This window comes from Exophiala aquamarina (assembly GCF_000709125.1).
Source record: "Exophiala aquamarina CBS 119918 chromosome Unknown aczIA-supercont1.6, whole genome shotgun sequence".
Classification (NCBI taxonomy): Eukaryota; Fungi; Ascomycota; class Eurotiomycetes; order Chaetothyriales; family Herpotrichiellaceae; genus Exophiala; species Exophiala aquamarina.
The window spans coordinates 486,025-503,277 of NW_013550582.1; the positions used below are offsets into that span (position 1 = coordinate 486,025).

The following is a 17,253-nucleotide window of genomic DNA, read 5'->3' on the forward strand; positions in this document are numbered from 1 at the left end:
GATCAGTAGATAGAGAACAGAAAGGTCCGCGATCTTTTCCCTCTAAGCACGCTGAATGAGGATGATCATACCTCGTACTTAGAGCCAGAAGGAATTCTGATTCGACATTGGCTCACGCATTGACGTATTGTCGAAGTGGCCCTTGAACTGAGTAGATTAACGAGGGCGAGGCACTGCGCCCGCGTACCCAGCTTGGCACCTGCCAATATCCAACTTGAAGTCCCGAGCCGTTGCTTCCCCACGGGCCCCCACGTATTGCTGCTTCATCCATCCTTGCGACAGCACCTGTCAATTTGTCCTTGAGTTCAACCGATTTTCTCATTGACTGCACTCTCGCTGTGGCATGATATAGGATCAACGATCGCTCGACATGGGCGAGCCACAATGGGTCCAGTTCTCCGCGCAGCGCCCAAAGAGGAAGAGGGCAGAATTGGCCTGTGAGTTATGTCACTCCAAAAAGGTCGGTCAACCCCTGCTGATGGAGCAAATGTTATCTGACTCTGACTGTAATCATGCAGATCAGATGTGATCTTCAAGCGCGAAGTACACAAGGCCACAACAACTGCACCCACTGTCTCTCTTCCGGGAAAGATTGCAGGTAGGTGCATCCGGGGAGCCTCGAATGTGGCCTGATGTTGAGAACCCTTCTTTGATTAGGCCGCGCACATCGAAGCGTGACAAGGCACGCCAGGTTGCAGACGATCGCCTGCTCAATCCTTTGACTCCTCCTGGCGACATTGACAGCCACAATTTTGACACCAACGCCTTTCAGAGCGAACCCGTCGGGACAGACCTTGATATCGAAATCCCTCCGGCATTGACTCATCTAAGTAGTGTCAACATCTACCAGCCAAGCCTGCCGGTAGCATGCGTCAACCCGCCTGCTACTGAAAGCCCGCAACAGGCCTTTGAAAGAGCCTCAGTCGTCTCCAACGATACGTCGCAGAACTGGAGAGCTTCTGAAAGCGGAACCAACCGTTATGTGGTCGATCCAGGATTTTTGCAGGTTTATGGCCCCGAGAACGCTGACGATGCTCGAAATCAATCCATCCTTGCTAGGAAGGCTCCAAATTTCTTGGACGAATCTCAACCGGACCTGCAGCAGAGCTTTGTGGAAACCTATTTTGAATACTGCTATACTTGGTGCCCTGTGCTGGACAGATCCAGTCTGAGTGCCGATCTCGCAAGATCGCCCTTGCTTGCGAATGCGCTTGCACTCGTTGGCACCCATATCCAACCTCCTATGCTACCCCATGCTGGCCCTGCGTACTATTACGACCGTGCACGCATGAGGTTCTACGATGACGAAGAGCCTGATCTCATTACTTGCCTCAAAGCCGTTTCACTATTCTACTGGTGGTCTCCCCGGCCCCCTTCGGTTGTGCACAGGCATTCTTCTTGGTGGTGGGTGTCGGTCGTGATCAAGCACTGCCAACAAGCCGGTTATCATCGGGAGTCTGAAACAGATCTCGCCGTGCCCGAAGTAGACCTTGGGCTAAGAAGGAGGATCTGGTGGACCGCCTTTGTAAGTCCTTCGAAAGCCGCGCGCTTACCTAACTTGTGGCTGACCTTGATGGTAGGCACGCGAAAGGTTGACGGCGATATGTCAGGGCAAGCCCTGCGTCATCGATCCTGACGACTGCAATATCCCTGAGCCTACGCTAGCAGATTTCTCCGAATCGGAGGACGGAGGCAAGGCTGAGGTCTTCATATACTGGGTACGACTGTGCGCCATCATTGGGCGGATAGCCAAATATCTGTCAAGATCGTCAAATGATGCTTCGTCTTCCTTCCCTGTTCACCACGGCAGGGAATTGATCAACTGGGTCCGGTCGTTACCACCGCATCTGCAACTGCCCATTAATTCAAACCACACGACCAACTTTAATCGGGATGTTCACTTGTTACATTTGCCCTATCTAACAATCATCATTGTCCTCCACCTCAAACGAACATCTTCCCAATCGCTCCCACAAGCATTGCCGCCGGCAACCTTGGCTGCAACTTGCTTGGCCAGAATCCTTAAGGATGTGCTGGTAAGAAGTGGAACGAGGTACCTAATGGGAATTACTTGTTGGTATTGTGGCATGGCATTTATCGCACTTTTGCAAGCCTCACAAACTGAGCATCTCAGACTCGGTGCAGACGCTGATTTGGACATCCTTACCCTTGCAGTCAAGCAGCTGAAGTCCATGTGGGCGACCGCAAATGTCTTCGAGCAGGGCTTCGAGCGACTGCGCGGGAAAAGAAAATCTCCTTCAACATCGTCTGAAGGCCCCGGCCTCGCAGATTTAACTGGAGACCGGGTGAACGATCCACAATTAAGTACAAAAGAGGTCGACATGCATGATGGCATTGACTGGATGGACTATTTCCCGTTCGTGACTGCCCAGACCAGCGTTGTGGCCAACCAGATTCTTGCGCAGCAAAACGCGAACCTGTTCTCCTTCGACAACTTCGGTGACACTTCATTGTCGCACTTCCAAGATCTGTTCGAAGGCCTTGACAGTTGGACGGACCCTAAGCTCTTCGTATGATTGCATCCATAACGACAGCGCGCGGGTTAGGATAAATTGGGTGTACATTTCTAGATTCACTGAGCAATGGTAAATGGTAAGATCCCAACCACGCGTTAGAGTCTGGCACTGGACGCTCGTCTCCTCTCCTGTTCTCTGTCACGCAGTAATCTTCTGAGGATCTTTCCCGACGGAGATTTTGGTATAGCATCGAGGAATTCAATGCCGCCCGTGATCCACTTATATCGAGCCTTCTCCCCTTGGACGTACTCCAGGATATCCAACTTGAGTTTCTCATCGCTCTCATTCGAGGACAGAGCGCTCTGTGATTTTACCACATATGCCTTTGGAATCTCCCCGGCTTTGTTGTCAGGCACGGAGGTGACGGCACAATCAGCAACCGCAACATGATTGAGAAGACAGGCTTCAAGTTCTGCTGGCGCTACTTGATGTCCCTGCACCGAGTTGTTAGCAGTCTTTGACTTTGAGCATCAACTGGGAGGAAGTGACATACCATGACTTTGATAAGCTCTTTGATCCTATCAACGATCCACAGGTGTTCGTTTCCACCGTTGGGTGACAACCGGAACTCGCCTTTGTCACCAGTTTTGAGAAAGCGGCCACTTGGAAGATCGACAAAGGTGGCTTGCGTAGCTTTGTCGTTCTTCAAATATCCGAGTACCACAGCAGGCGACCTGACTAATATCTCACCAGCTTCTCCATGGCCCGTAATCTCTCTCCCGCTCTCGGTATCGATCAGCTTCACCTCGCAGCCAGGCAGCAGGCACCCCGACGAGCCTTGCCAGATGTCATGTGGGCTGGTCGATGTTACTACTGTGGCACTCTCTGTGAGACCATATGCCTGCCGAATAACCCAGCTAGGATGCCGGCACAGCAATTGTTCAGCAATCTCTTTCGCCAGTGGGGCGGCACCTGAAAATATTTGTCGCACCGAGCTGAGGTCATACGACTGCATGATTATCTCGTTGTTTGCCATGCTAATGGCGATGGGTGGCACTAGGTAGAGTGTGTTGATCTTGTATCTGGCAATTGCATTCAGATAGCTTTTAAGCTCGAATTTTGGAAGGATAATGACTTGGTCGCCTCGCCAGGTTGAAGCATGTGCAATAATCACCAGGCCATAAATATGAGACTGTGGTAGTAACCCGAGTGCGACATCTCGATATTCAGAGCCCCTGGTATCGCGACTTGCCTTCTCAAACGTACAGCTCTGGATGGTGTTGGCTATCACATTTCGATGGGATATCATAACAGCTTTCTAAGCAGTCCTTTCATTAGCTAATTCATGGCAGAGCAGAGGCGTGTGCAATAGCATACCGGAAGCCCTGAGGTGCCGCTACTGTAGCATAGGAACGCCGTCTGACGTGCTCCTTGGCCCTGGGTCCATTTATTGGGCTCCAACTCGGACAGCTGCATGCCCATCTCGACAAGTTGGGATATCGTTTTGTACTGGCGCGGAATTGCACCGTCGCCAGGCATCTCACAAACGTAGATGCGCCCGTGAGGTAGGTTTGCCAAAGTAGCCGCTCGCAACGCAATCGGTAGTAATGGCATTACCGTGAATAGAGCTTTGCATCCAGAGAACACTAATTGATGCCGCAGTTCCTCGACTGAGTAGGCCGCGTTGGCAGGAGAGGAAACACCATTGACAGTGAGGATTGCCCAGTTGAGCGTCATTATATCGATCTTTCGGTTTCCCGTCATCAGCGACCAGCCGACGTTTTCTAGCACAGGGATTACTCACCGTATTTAAAGCAAAGATGCAAGCGACCTTGTCGTACTCAGAGCCCTCGTTCACACCCCATCCTAGCTCCCTCGAAAGCGCTCGAGCAAGATAACCTACCCTAGACTTCTGTTCCTGGGCAGATGTACTCCGGCCGGTGAGACCACAAGTGTAAGCATCTAGAGACGTGGTGATGGGAGACCGCCCGTGCTGTTCATCGAACATGAATTCGGGTAATGATACCGTGTCTGGCACATTGGGGAGTGAGGGCACGAAGGAAGGTGATTTGAATGTCATTCTTCTTCAGATCATCCAATATAGGCAAATACGACTGGCAGAGAGCCTCAATGACGAGAAAACATGAAACCAAGAGGAGAAACGAAACGGAAATCCCAAACCCAGTCCCCCACCACCTACCTGTCGGGAGAAGAGGTGACCTAAATCGTAACATTCTCCCCAGTCCAGACTCCACTTCGGTTAGTTTCATATCAATTCGTAGTACTGCCACTGCCAGTCAATTGTAACACTGTTAGTTAAGGTAATTGAGACGGAAGCAGGCATATCGGTTCTTCTACTAGCGCAAGTCGGTGGACACCGATCGAGCGCCGACCGGCAGGGATCCCGGGTCTTACTTCAGTCTTGCCGAACGAATCGGCAGAGACACAGAATTGATAGTTTTGATTCCTCCCCCCGATGCCTTCGCTGTTGCGCTGTGTTATCGGCACTCGTGAATACCTACAGTACTGCTATACACTCGCGGCGGTCGATTTCTGCCGTCAACTACATCTCATGAAGCGACCTATGCCCTATCAGTCTCTGACTAAGCCGGCGGTCTTGGGCTTCGTGGACGCCGTTCATATCACGGTTCATGAACTGAGATGCTACAGCTGACGATTGGCACATTTACCTGCTAACCATTCCCCAGGGGCTGTTTAAGGGAGCATGGCAGACTTCTCTGAGTACGGCGTTCCCAGCCACGAGTGGACAGTGCTCGAGTCGACGCTGCCACCCTTCTCAAAAGACCTCTCACTTGAAGACTTGAAAGCAGGCACGAACCGCGGCAGAGAAGATGTAGCACAACGAGAGTTAGTATCTCTCGCCTCGCAAGTGACAATCCGCGACTACTCGATCTCAGCACGAGATGGGTATGCCCTGGAGGCTCGTTCCTACCGTGCAGTGTCAGCGCCTCCTGACAAGCCACTTCCGATTTATATCCATTTCCATGGCGGTGGCTTCTGCTTCGGAACGTTGAGCTCGGAGGATGCCATCTGCTCGCGTCTTGCGATCAACACCAATGTTGTTGTGCTGAATGTCAACTACCGCCATACGCCGGAGTACTCCTACCCTACGGCGTGGAACGATTCGGAGGATGCTCTGGACTGGGCCCATGGCAACGCAGACATGCTCAATGGTGAGCGAGAGAGAATAGTGATCGGTGGTATCTCAGCAGGAGGCTGGCTTTCAGCGTCCCTTTCACTATCAAACCTGAGAAGGGAGGCTAAATCCCGGGCTCGTATCGTTGGACAGGTCCTCATGATTCCCGCGCTGGTCTACCATGAATGTTATGAATCACAGTTGAAACGTCTCAAGGATCCAAGCTTATCGTCGTACAAACAAAACGAGTTTGCCGCGATCTTACCATTAGAGAGAATTAAACAGTTCAATGAACTCCTCAAGGTCAAGCACGCAGACCCTGAGGACCGCAGACTCAACCCTGGGAATGCCACGCCAGAAGAAGTGAGACATCTACCACCGACAACATTTGGCATCGCTGGTTCAGATCCTCTGCGGGACGAAGCCTTGTTTTATGCGAAACTACTAGCTGACAACGGGTGAGTGCAAGCCCTGGAAATGAAGATGAATTAAACTTACTGACGCTGACTTCTCACAAGTGTCCCTACCAGGGTGAATATGTTCAAAGGTGTGCCTCATGGCTTTCGTCGTTTCTCAGACCAACTTTCGGTGACCAAGGACTGGGATCGAGTCATCGAAGAGGGTATCTTGTGGGCACTGAGCAATCCGGTATCATTCAACACATTCGATATCCAGGCCTACTAAACGCAGGTTTGATCAAGTTGAACGACGATGCTACTTAGTATCTAATAACTGCCTATGTTCTTGTGTCGCCTTGCTTAAGTCTTGAGATATTCAAAGTTTACAATCCAAATCAATGGTCGTATTGCAATGTCGTACTCGCCGAATCTATCACAATGCAGGCAGCACCGCATCCCCCCTGGCCCCCTAATAGGATTCTTCTTCATCCTAGGGTTAAATCGACGTATCCTCTGTCTGCCACCCCCTTCGTCAAAGCCCTATAACCGGGGGCGGGACCATTGTATCTGGCGATGATCCGAGTTTGCTTGTGCTTCAAATTCTTGTTCACGCCAGTCATCCAAGAGTCGACTTCATTAGCCAGGAGACCTTCCGAACATTTATGAACGTGCTCAGTCCACCTCTCAACTCCTTCAGGCGTTGCCTCAATCCGCGTAATATTGTGATCGCGGCAATATTCTATGCAGCTCGACACCCAATTCACCGCGTACTCGATGCTCCTGGGGATATTCCCAAACATTTGATGAGGCCCGAGAATCATCATCATATTTGGGAATTTGTGGACGAATAGTCCCATTTGCGTGCGTGGACCTTCTGCCCATGTGTCCATGATCTTTTGGCCGTCGATGCCGCGGAAGTCGATCGCGGAGAATGCACCGGTAATGGCATCGAACCCAGTAGCATAGATTAAAATGTCTAGCTCGACAAAGTCATCTCGTGTCTTGATGCCGTTTTCGGTAATCCTCTCAATAGGGTCTTCCTTGATGTCGAGTAAGCGAACGTTCGGCTGATTATAAGCCTCAAAATAAAATGTCTCTAGAGGAACTCTTTTCGTGCCGAAGCCGTGATCCCTGGGTATTAGTTTCTCCGCTGTGGCAGGATCATGCACACGTTGTCGAATTTTCTTAGCGATAAAATTCGAAAACTCGGCATTCGCAGCCTTGTCGGTATTGATATCACCGAAATTGCTGAGCCACTTTGCAAACCCGGGCTTCGAGTAGAGCTCTTCCCAGAACGCCTCTCGCTCTTCCTTGGGGACATCGAACGTTCTTCGCTTATCGGCTCCGTGGACGAAGCATGACCATGACTCATTGCATAATCTGAATATCTCGGGATATCTCGATCGAATCTCGTTCATGTCTTCAGGGGTGATCTTGGCGTTATGTAGTGGTGCGGACCAGTTCGGATTCCGCTGAAACACTGTAAGATGGCCGACAGTCTTCACAATCTCTTGGATGGTCTGAATGCCAGTCGCGCCGGTGCCAATTATCCCAACGCGTTTATCCTTTAGCGATATACCTTCTGGCCAGCGAGACGTATGCATCGATACCCCCTCAAAATCGGCGACGCCTGGAATATCTGGGTACGTGGCTTGATTTAAAAGGCCCATAGCGGTGATGAGAAAGCGCGAGGAGTACTGTTTGCCAGTCTCATCGGTGAGTAGCCAAGAGTTACTGTCCTGACAATGCGCTGATTTGACCCGAGTGTTGAATTGGATATCGCCCCTTAAACCGAATTTCTCACAGATAAATTGACAATATTTCAGAGTTTCCGTTTGAGGTGCAAAATGCTCTGTCCAACTCCATTCCTCTAGAAGTTCTTGAGAAAATGAAAAATTGTAGGACCAACTCTCGGAATCAAACCGAGCGCCAGGGTACCGGTTCCTGTGCGATTGTGAATGGATGAGCTCCTGTCTGGGATGTGGTTAAACAGACTTACCAGAACCAGGTGCCACCTTCGCCTGCTCCGGCCTCTAACACTCTCACTCTCAACCCCAATTGTCGCATCTTGATCAGGGAGTAGAGGCCACTAAGGCCGGCTCCAATGACGAGGACATCATAGTCAAACTTGGAATTTGATTCCGTGAACGAGAGTGTACCAAGGCTCCCCATGATCGATTGATTGATTGATCGCCAGATCACGTTAAGCGGTAGGGGTATTTGCTGTAAGTCTCGATGGGTTACAATTTCACCTTGCTCTCCTGGAGTTGTCACTTTTGTATATGTCGTCCGCAAACCAATCCACGACAAGTTTACTGCCGCCTTTCTCCTTCGCCCAGCCAGGGGTCACATCCCCGGAAAACATTTCGGAGAAGGAAGGACTTTGTCGGTAACCCGCATTTGAACCTGAATTGACATTCCCGCTGTGCGTGTTGAGCCGAGGTGCGTGAGGGGAAAACTCTCTCTCCCATGGCCCCAGCGTCAGGCTAGGCCAGGCAAGGCAAGGCAAGGCAAGGCAAGGCTTGGTCTGGAGTGGACCCGTATTCGGTTTTCCCGAACAGGACTGCCTGCTTGCCCTTGACAGATGAGCCGAGACTACGGGGTAGAGATTTGACAGCCCGGCTCGACCGCAGAGTTGCAAGAATCCATCCTAGATGGCACGTGCCATTCGGATATGCGCTATTACGATAAACACAGTTTAGGCTGTTGGACAGGATTTTGTGCAACGTTCATGATATACTCTAGACCTGGTGAAGCCAAAATCTCGTGGCCACCACATCAGTGCAGAGACGTCCCACGCTTTGCACATACGTTGAAACCAATATCTTTCGTACCTAGCGTTCACAATGCCTCTTTCACGTTACACTTATACTGGACCAGTCGACCACACTGTGGTACCCGACAAGTCTAAAGTTCAAGGCAAGTCAGTCATCGTCACAGGAGGTGCCAATGGCATGGGAGAGGCTTTTGTCCGGGCGTTCACTGCTGCCGGAGCGTTCGTGACCTTTGGCGATTTACATCCACGAGGATCTGAAATCGAGAAGGAGCTGAATGTTGATGGTCAGAAGGCTGCCTTTGTGAAATGTGATATTCGGAATTGGGAGGACCAGATACAGCTTTTCGAGACTGCAAGATCGAACAGCCCGAGCAACAGCGTTGATATCGTGATTGCCAACGCTGGAATCAGCAGGAGCTCTGGTGACAGTCTGTGGAATCTTGATGGTATGTAGGATATTTGATCCGTGGAACAGCAGGACTTCCCACTTTGGAAAGTAACGCAACTTGAATCTGACAACATGCCTAGACCCCAACGGTGAGCCCACAAAGCCAGATTTGAATATTGTGAAGGTCAATATGGACGGCACATTGTACACCTGGAAGCTTGCGGTTCATTATTTCCGCAAGCAACCTGACACAGACGATCGCGATCGTTGCTTTATCATCACTGGGAGTATGGTGGCATGGATTGATTCACCGGTATGCCCTTCATACATTTGTTTCCCCAGGCTACGGCTAACACTGATGGTGCCCGTACAGGGAAATTGGGAATATACCGCCACTAAATATGGTCTTCGTGGATTTATGCGGACTGTGCGTCGCTCAAGCTGGGAGCAAGGCATCAGAATCAATTATGTCGCACCTTGCTGGATCAAGAGTGCGATACGGACAGCAGAATATGAAAAGTGGCTTATTGACCACGGTATCGAGTTTGGTGAGCAGGAGGATTGTGCTGGTTGCATGATGAGGATCGCATGTGACAAGACTATCAACGGTACGTGTACAGAACACATTGACTACAGTGTGCAATGCTGATGGGGACGGACGTCTAGGCCACTCGCTCATGATAGTGCCAAGATCCAAGGCGAAGGAAGGGTTTATGGATGTTGATAAAGACGACTATAAGGAGGAAGGGTACTTCAAGAAGACTCAGGAGACCCAACTGGTCATCATTGAAGACAAATGGCGGGATGATTATAAAGTGAGAGTCTATAAGGCCTGATTCGAGACTACTGCTGTAGACTTGAACGACATGAGATGGATGGACTATATTCAAGTAGTCTGTAGAGAATATGCCTGTTGTAAATAGCATTTTCGTGGGCTCAAATGCTCGAATTGGGAGAGGCTGACAACGTCCCCAGATGGGGACATATATTCGTCATTGATGACAATTGCCAAACTGGTATCTGCATCTCGACTCCACTGCATTACATAGCTCATGACTGTGAGAGGGACTCAACCAATGTCCAATCGGTAGACAGACTTTCAAGCAACTAGAAAACCTTAACGGGAAACTGACCTTTCAATAACGGCCAACACCACTTCTTAATCTTCATCAGTTCCACTCTTCTCTGAACATAGCGATGTACATAGATTACTCTGTGACTAGCCCACTTGAACGCTATTTGTAATTTGACACTTTTTGAAGACCTCAGCGCCATTTCTGACAGAGACAACGATGGCTCTTGCTACTCCCGAAACGATGTATGCGTGGCGCAAGCACAGAGGCAATAATGATCCTGTAAGCCACCCAAGGAACCCCATCCCTGTGTTGCCAATAACCGGATAGCCCAGGTCTGGGAGGAGGTCCCAGTCCCTTCCACACCACAAACAGGTTTCTTGTGCAAGATGTTGGCTTCTGGCGGTAGGTCTACCATGGCTCCAGACCTGGATTGTTGTCTGCCGAGACGAACGAACACAGATTCCTTATGCAAACAACGGGAGACGTGGTGAAGCTTTGCTAGCTCTGGTCACGATTTCAGTGAGGCTCAAAGTTGTGTATGTTCTAACTTGTTGAGCTTTCTTCTAGTCTGTCATAGTGATCATTCACTTCTCACAAACGACAAGCAACGGCCGTGGTTCCAGGAAAAGTACATCTTAGTAAGTGACAGCAACCTTGCAAATGAATTGTGCCTAGGCCCTAAGTCTATTGTCCTAGGGCCACGAGGGCTGCGGCGAGATCATCGATATAGGCCAGCAGGTGCAGGATAAGAGGTTTAGAGTGGTAAGTTCTGTGCCGTTGGGCGACGGTCAATCCTCGACCGACACAGATCATAACATGTGCTAAGAACTTGCCTACCTACACAGGGAGACAAGATTGCTCTGCTTGCGGTCCCAGGCTGTGGGCAGGGCACTTGTGTTGAGTGTTCAAGGGACCTCGCGCAACTTTGTCAGCATGGTCACCACTCGGGCATTGGACAAGACGGTTTCTATGCGCCGTATGCAGCGATTGACGTACGGGGAGCTGTAGCCTTGCCCAAAGAAGTCACACCGTCTGCGGCTGCAGTTGCCACGGACGCAGTCACAACTGCATATCACGCCATTACACGACGTGGGGAAGTCAAACCCAACGAGACAGTCTTTCTTTTCGGCCTCGGAGGCCTTGGATTTAATGCCTTGCAAATCATCAAACATGTAGGAGCGAGGGTTATCGTATCAGACATTAGACAGGAAAGACTGGATGCAGCCGCAAGCCTGGGAGTTCCACGGCAGGATCTTGTGCCTGCTGGCAAATCAGTCCAGGAATTCGTGAAAGAAAACGGCTTGCAAAATACAATCGACACAGTCCTAGACTTCGTCGGGACTCACCAGACCTTCGAAGATGCGCAGCAGATAGGTAGGCTTACAGCTTTGATGCCGTGAACTGGCTGACAGGTTTTCAACAGTACGTCTTGCAGGCAAGTTGGTTTGCATTGGCACCTTGGATCTGGAGAACACGGTGCATATGAAAATAGGGATTCGGAAAAGGTTGAGTATTGTCTTCTCCTATGGAGGCCAGCTACGCGACTTGGAAGACGTACTTGATCTGATCGCAAAAGGGGCCATTCAGCCCCAAGTCGAAGAAGGCCAGCTGGAAGACTTTCCGGCAGTATTGAAAGATCTGTGTGATGGGAAAATCAAAGGCCGGATTGCACTTGTACATAAATCGGCATAGGAGCAGGCTCAGCAGGGATTTCATCCCGACTGCGAAACGTGGCCATTCTCACGCTGCTTCATTAAACAGTTTATTGACCGCCGTTGACGCTCGCAGCTTTTGGCAAGCCAATCCCAACTGCTGCAGTAGCACCAGCATCGACAGGAAGGATGGCACCTGTGATCCACCTCGCATGTTCGCTTGCTAAGAATACAACTGCGCAAGCACAATCCCATCCTGTTCCCTCTGTCCCAAGCAAGCTTCGCTTTTTGCGGGCTTCTCGTGCCTCCTCACTCATACCTCCAGCATACATCATGGGCGTGTACAACATCTGTGGGAGGGCTAGGTCAGCTCGCAGCAAGGAAGGGGATCAAAGATACTTGGCTTACCCCTGGGCAAACACAGTTGACTCTGATACCATCATCTGCATGATGTGCAGCCATTGCCCGTGTCATATTGACAATGGCGCCCTTGCTAGTAGGGTAAAGCAAATGAGGTGTGCCGCCCTTTAATCCCGCAACGCTGCCCATATTCACAATTGACCCTTTGAGCTCGCCTTGGTTGCGTTTCATGACAGGGACGGCGAATTTGGCCATTATAACCATGCTTGAGACGTTTATCTCCAAACCCTTTGCCCAGAGTTGCATGTCTACTTCGACGGCTGTTCCAGGAGCACCACCAACACCCACGTTGTTGACCAGGATGTCGAGTCTGCCAAATCTTTCAATGGCAAGCTCGACTACCCGCCGACAGGCTTTCTCATGCGTCACATCCGCCTCGGCAGCAACGGCCTCCCCGCGCCCGGGCTCTGAGTTCACGATGTCCACGGTCCTTGACGCCCACTCTAGGTTTCGGTCGACACATACCACGTGACATCCGTCGCTCGCGAGCAATATTGATATGGCTCGGCCATTGCCAAGGCCATCCCCAGCGCAGCCTGCACCTGTTACTATAGCAACTTTACCCCTAAGTGAGCGTGTTGGCGGTTGGCTGCTGATCTCCAGCGACATGGTGTTTCTGTTGGTAGCTGAAGACCGGTGGAAGGCGACGTTTAACCCTTTGGAGCAGAAGGAGTATCACAGTCTCGGAGACAAGCTCTGTGAGGCCCGAAGCAGCAAGGTGGCATGGTCGTCCATCTGCGCGTCATGCTAGCAGGAGGGAAAAGATGTGTCGTGTTTGTCTCAGATGCCCGGATCGAGGATGCGTGGATAGTCAAGTGCTCGAGCCGAGTCTGAGCAATTGAGATCCTGGTTCCCCTCGTGAACGAATGTGGAGACATCAAGCTGGAAGTCTATACTCAGTAGGAAATGGTTTCGGCTAGATCAAACAGCATCACTATTGATATATCGTCTTGCACAACCTTCCATAACGAGGAAGCCGGAAAATAGCCGATAGTTTGGTGTTCAAGCCTCGGCCAGAACTCGGCCGCATGTTGGTGGCTCTGGCAACCAAGTGAGCCACGGACGCCTCGTGCTTCCAAACTTGGCTTCCGCCGAGTGCGGCATGGATCTACAGCCTGATCACGAGGCCTTGAATATGTATCTCGTTGTGTCATTTTCCGGCTTTCCCCAGAGACCAGAGACTGGTGCACTACTAGTTTTATGCTTCCTTCGACCGAAAATATGGTTCAAGGTCGCGGAGGAACGCCCACTTCAATCTCCTACCCCAACCCTTCTCCTTCCAATCATTTAGAGTCTCTGGAAAGTGCACAACGCCATCTCTGACCGTGGAATCGTGAGCAATGATGACGAAGACGTTCTCTGCGCAATCGAGTTCCTGTAATTGCCGCATGGTCTTCGTTGCTAGTGGGATATCGTGTCCAAATGTCATATCGTACAACGTATCGGAAGTATCTCGCCCTCTCGATGACTGGAGCTCCGCAAAAGCAGTACCAGGACAGAATGGAGTATCGCAAAGAGGTTTATATGGGTGGGGGGTAATTTCAGCCGGTAGTGGAAGGCGCTTGGAGGGGCGAAATATGCCAGCATAATGGCACACATCACCACCCATTAGAACGAAGGTATCTCTGGTTGTTCGAGCCAAGCCGCATAAGTGTCCTATGGCGTGCCCTGGGCTATCGAGCAGATAAAATGAACCATCCCCAAAATAATCAAATGCTGGAAACTGCCCAATGTGCAGAGTATTGGGACCATCAAAATTGATCTCACGAAGCTTTCGTCCGCTATCAAAACCCCGTCAGTAGGAGATCAAGGGTTTGCACAGGCTCATAAGGCTGACCTGTAGTCGCTTTCGCGAATGGGTGACTTTGGATTGGCTGGATAGCCAGGCAACATGGCTTTGGAAAATCCTGGACCGACAATGAGATCGGTGGACGGAGGAAAGCTAGACGGATCACCGATATGATCCCAGTGCCAGTGACTACGCAACGGTCAGCCTACACAGGGCCATTCCCTTACGGCGAACATTGATGGGAGGGGGCCGCAGCCTTACCTCCATATGACTGCTTCGATCTGGGAACCCCTGATCCCGTTCTCCTCTAGGATGTCGACCACGTTCTTCGTGACATGAATGTCGTATTTGGTAGTTGGAATATAGTCGGCGATTGACTTGGCATAATTACAGAAGTCCTTGCGAATTCCCAGATCCCATACCAATTTTCTACCAGATGGATGCTCCAGCAGGAATGTAAGTGATGGCGAGGTCTTGAATGTTTCAAGGCTGGGGACCGGGGGCGCCATAAACCTTTCCAGTATTGCAGGCCCAAAATTGACAGGATTGATAAGTGAGACTTTAACAGCGACCTCACCAGATGGCAAGTCCACCGGAATCTCATTTATTCCCATTGCTATCGTTGTTCGACGTGTCCGCCCAAAACTCATAGCCTTTCCAAAATTTGTTCTCTGGTTGCACAGGATATGAAGTACTGCTTGGTGAGACGAGCCCCGAGCTTCGATTCTCCAGTGGTCCAATATCTGTTGAACAGTTCCAGCTACATATGAGTAGCGTATCTAAAGCGGGTGCTGTCACCAGGCCGCCAGGTTTTGAACAGGCCAGAATGCACCCAAATGCGGTAGACCATGTGGGTACAGGCCGTTTGCCGGTAAGCTGGAGCGCAAGGATCTCAGTCTGAGTTTCTCCCCACAGAGCAGTATGTGTGCTCTAAAGGTATTGTTCTGTAATGCATGGGGGTGGACGGCGAACAGTATGTACAACGATCGACGGAGATACCTCGTAGAGAGTCAAAGCCGGGCCTAGAGGCTTGGTTTTCCCACGTGGAGGCCAGTCCGCTAAACTCGATATAGGTTGCCGAAGATCGGTACGCCGCCCTGGTTCAAGTTTCTCTACCGTCCCCCTGTCCCCCTGTCCCCGGCACACACTTGGCGTGCACCCCGGATGTAGCTCGCTCCCAGGCTGTACTCCAGATTCCAGATTTCCGAACCACATCCACCATGCAAATCCAATTTAAGGGAACTCGTTCGCTTACGCTTAAAATGTCCTGGGGACCAACTCGGCAGTGGGACGTCGATAAAAGATACCCTCTATCCTCACTCATCTTTGGAGAGATTCTGCAGTAACTCTTTGCATACGCGTGGCTGAGTCGTTGAAAAGCTTTGCCTGTCATTTCTCGCAAGCATTGAACAATGTCGCAGCATGAAAAGGCAGATACATCTGTCTCCGAGAATGCGAAGGCCCCAGCAAATACAACCGCCTCGGGCGATGAGGAAACGGGCCTGAAGCATATCGACACTGTTCATGACGATGAGGCGGTCAAGGTCCTCACCACTTATCATGGCGACCAAAGCTGGACACCACAGGAAGAACAGAAGCTTCGTCGGAAGATTGACTGGAAGCTCCTTCCCGTCCTTTGCGGAACCTATAGCCTTTTGTACTATGATAAAGCAATGCTGGGTCAGGCGGTAATCGCAGCCCTCTCTTTCGGTCCAGGGTTAGCACTAACCCCTTGATTTAGGCACTCTTCGGGCTGAGAACAGACCTCAAACTCACCACCGGGGATCGATATTCGTTCTCTTCAGCTATATTCTACCTAGGATTCATAGCTGGTGCATATCCAGCAGTCTATCTTGCACAGCGGTACCCTATTGAACGTGTAGCTTCGGCAATTACGGCCGTCTGGGGGGTAACCCTCATCTGCACGCCGGCTTGCACAACCTATCAGGCCCTTTATGCTCAACGATTCTTCCTTGGTTTCACCGAAGCTGGGATATCACCTATGTTTATGCTCATTGTTGGAGGCTTCTACCGGAAAAATGAACAGGCACTTCGAATGGGTGTCTGGTACAGCTGTACAGGATACGTCTCCATCTTTTCGCCGCTTGTGAATTATGGACTCGGCCATATCCGGGGTGCACTTTCTCCTTGGAAATACATGTACCTGTTTGCTGGCTCAATCACCATCCTGTGGGGCATTGCGATTCTCTTTATTCTTCCGCCCGACCCGATCCGAGCGAAAGGCTTCACTGAGCGCGAACGCTTTATTGCTGTATCGAGGATGCGGGAAAATAACTCAGGAGTGAGAAACACTCATTTCAAGGGAAACCAAGCCACAGAGTTACTTCTCGATTACAAATTCTGGTTCATGTTCTCTATCGCGTTCCTGTGCATGGTCGCGAATGGTCCTATCTCGACTTTCATTCCCATCATTATCAATGGATTCGGATTCAGTCTTCTCAACTCGCTCCTGCTCTTGATGCCGGCCGGCTTTTATGCTGGGACTTTACAACTAATCGCACCATACTTGGCCTACCGGTACAAGAATATCCGTACTTATCTTGTCTTCGGTTGCCAGATGGGTACTGTTTTGGCTTCACTTTTACTCTGGCTTCTCCCGAGGGGACAGACAGGTGCCCTGTTATTCGCCTGCTACATCCTCCCGTCCGTCGGCGGTGGCTATGCAGTGTTAATGGGTCTTTCCCTTGCCAACACTGCTGGATACACCAAGCGTTCCCTAGCGTCATCTGGCTTGTACATCGGATACTGCCTTGGTGAGCACTTGCTCTCAAGCTTCATTTGAGACACAAACTGACTTAGCCACAGGCAATTTCGTGGGCCCGTTGGTGTTCAAGCCACAAGATGCGCCAAGATACGAAAAAGGCTTTATCGTGGTTGTTGCCACCGCGATTGCTGCCGCGGTCCTGGCTGTGATTTACCGCTTCGTTTGCATCTGGGAGAACAGTCGCCGAGACAAGACAGGAACCCTCGAGGGCTTTGAGCACGCTTATGAAGATGACCTGACCGATAAGACCGTAAGTGGCTCACCAAATTATTCTTACCGCCGTTGCTAAAGCTGACATGAACCGCTAGAATCCTCAATTCCGTTACATCATATAG

General features: G+C 50.7%; 9 protein-coding genes across 9 annotated transcripts; 5 read left to right on the forward strand and 4 right to left on the reverse strand.

Annotated features, from left to right (window-relative positions):
- Window positions 1-370: 370 nt before the first annotated feature.
- On the forward strand, window positions 371-2,537 carry A1O9_07570 (uncharacterized protein; the record flags this gene model as incomplete). The annotated part of the gene is made up of 4 exons (XM_013403126.1): window positions 371-460; window positions 519-598; window positions 658-1,525; window positions 1,581-2,537. 4 exons carry the CDS (start codon window positions 371-373, stop codon window positions 2,535-2,537), a joined length of 1,995 nt encoding a protein of 664 aa, XP_013258580.1.
- Window positions 2,538-2,632: 95 nt separating this feature from the next.
- Window positions 2,633-4,557, reverse strand: A1O9_07571 (uncharacterized protein; the record flags this gene model as incomplete). The annotated part of the gene is made up of 4 exons (XM_013403127.1): window positions 2,633-2,971; window positions 3,031-3,795; window positions 3,855-4,223; window positions 4,282-4,557. 4 exons carry the CDS (start codon window positions 4,555-4,557, stop codon window positions 2,633-2,635), a joined length of 1,749 nt encoding a protein of 582 aa, XP_013258581.1.
- Window positions 4,558-5,202: 645 nt separating this feature from the next.
- A1O9_07572 (uncharacterized protein) lies at window positions 5,203-6,318 on the forward strand (the record flags this gene model as incomplete). The annotated part of the gene is made up of 2 exons (XM_013403128.1): window positions 5,203-6,092; window positions 6,153-6,318. The coding sequence occupies 2 exons, from the start codon at window positions 5,203-5,205 to the stop codon at window positions 6,316-6,318; spliced, it is 1,056 nt and encodes a 351-aa protein (XP_013258582.1).
- A 199-nt stretch (window positions 6,319-6,517) lies between these two features.
- Window positions 6,518-8,204, reverse strand: A1O9_07573 (uncharacterized protein; the record flags this gene model as incomplete). The annotated part of the gene is made up of 2 exons (XM_013403129.1): window positions 6,518-7,976; window positions 8,032-8,204. 2 exons carry the CDS (start codon window positions 8,202-8,204, stop codon window positions 6,518-6,520), a joined length of 1,632 nt encoding a protein of 543 aa, XP_013258583.1.
- A 674-nt stretch (window positions 8,205-8,878) lies between these two features.
- A1O9_07574 (uncharacterized protein) lies at window positions 8,879-10,032 on the forward strand (the record flags this gene model as incomplete). Its single annotated transcript, XM_013403130.1, has 4 exons — window positions 8,879-9,254; window positions 9,337-9,509; window positions 9,570-9,804; window positions 9,833-10,032. 4 exons carry the CDS (start codon window positions 8,879-8,881, stop codon window positions 10,030-10,032), a joined length of 984 nt encoding a protein of 327 aa, XP_013258584.1.
- Window positions 10,033-10,488: 456 nt separating this feature from the next.
- A1O9_07575 (uncharacterized protein) lies at window positions 10,489-11,964 on the forward strand (the record flags this gene model as incomplete). The annotated part of the gene is made up of 6 exons (XM_013403131.1): window positions 10,489-10,551; window positions 10,645-10,808; window positions 10,850-10,910; window positions 10,969-11,034; window positions 11,118-11,646; window positions 11,708-11,964. The coding sequence occupies 6 exons, from the start codon at window positions 10,489-10,491 to the stop codon at window positions 11,962-11,964; spliced, it is 1,140 nt and encodes a 379-aa protein (XP_013258585.1).
- A 70-nt stretch (window positions 11,965-12,034) lies between these two features.
- A1O9_07576 (uncharacterized protein) lies at window positions 12,035-12,953 on the reverse strand (the record flags this gene model as incomplete). Its single annotated transcript, XM_013403132.1, has 2 exons — window positions 12,035-12,274; window positions 12,333-12,953. 2 exons carry the CDS (start codon window positions 12,951-12,953, stop codon window positions 12,035-12,037), a joined length of 861 nt encoding a protein of 286 aa, XP_013258586.1.
- Window positions 12,954-13,542: 589 nt separating this feature from the next.
- On the reverse strand, window positions 13,543-14,747 carry A1O9_07577 (uncharacterized protein; the record flags this gene model as incomplete). The annotated part of the gene is made up of 3 exons (XM_013403133.1): window positions 13,543-14,125; window positions 14,182-14,322; window positions 14,395-14,747. The coding sequence occupies 3 exons, from the start codon at window positions 14,745-14,747 to the stop codon at window positions 13,543-13,545; spliced, it is 1,077 nt and encodes a 358-aa protein (XP_013258587.1).
- Window positions 14,748-15,545: 798 nt separating this feature from the next.
- Window positions 15,546-17,253, forward strand: A1O9_07578 (uncharacterized protein; the record flags this gene model as incomplete). Its single annotated transcript, XM_013403134.1, has 4 exons — window positions 15,546-15,821; window positions 15,875-16,907; window positions 16,960-17,168; window positions 17,227-17,253. The coding sequence occupies 4 exons, from the start codon at window positions 15,546-15,548 to the stop codon at window positions 17,251-17,253; spliced, it is 1,545 nt and encodes a 514-aa protein (XP_013258588.1).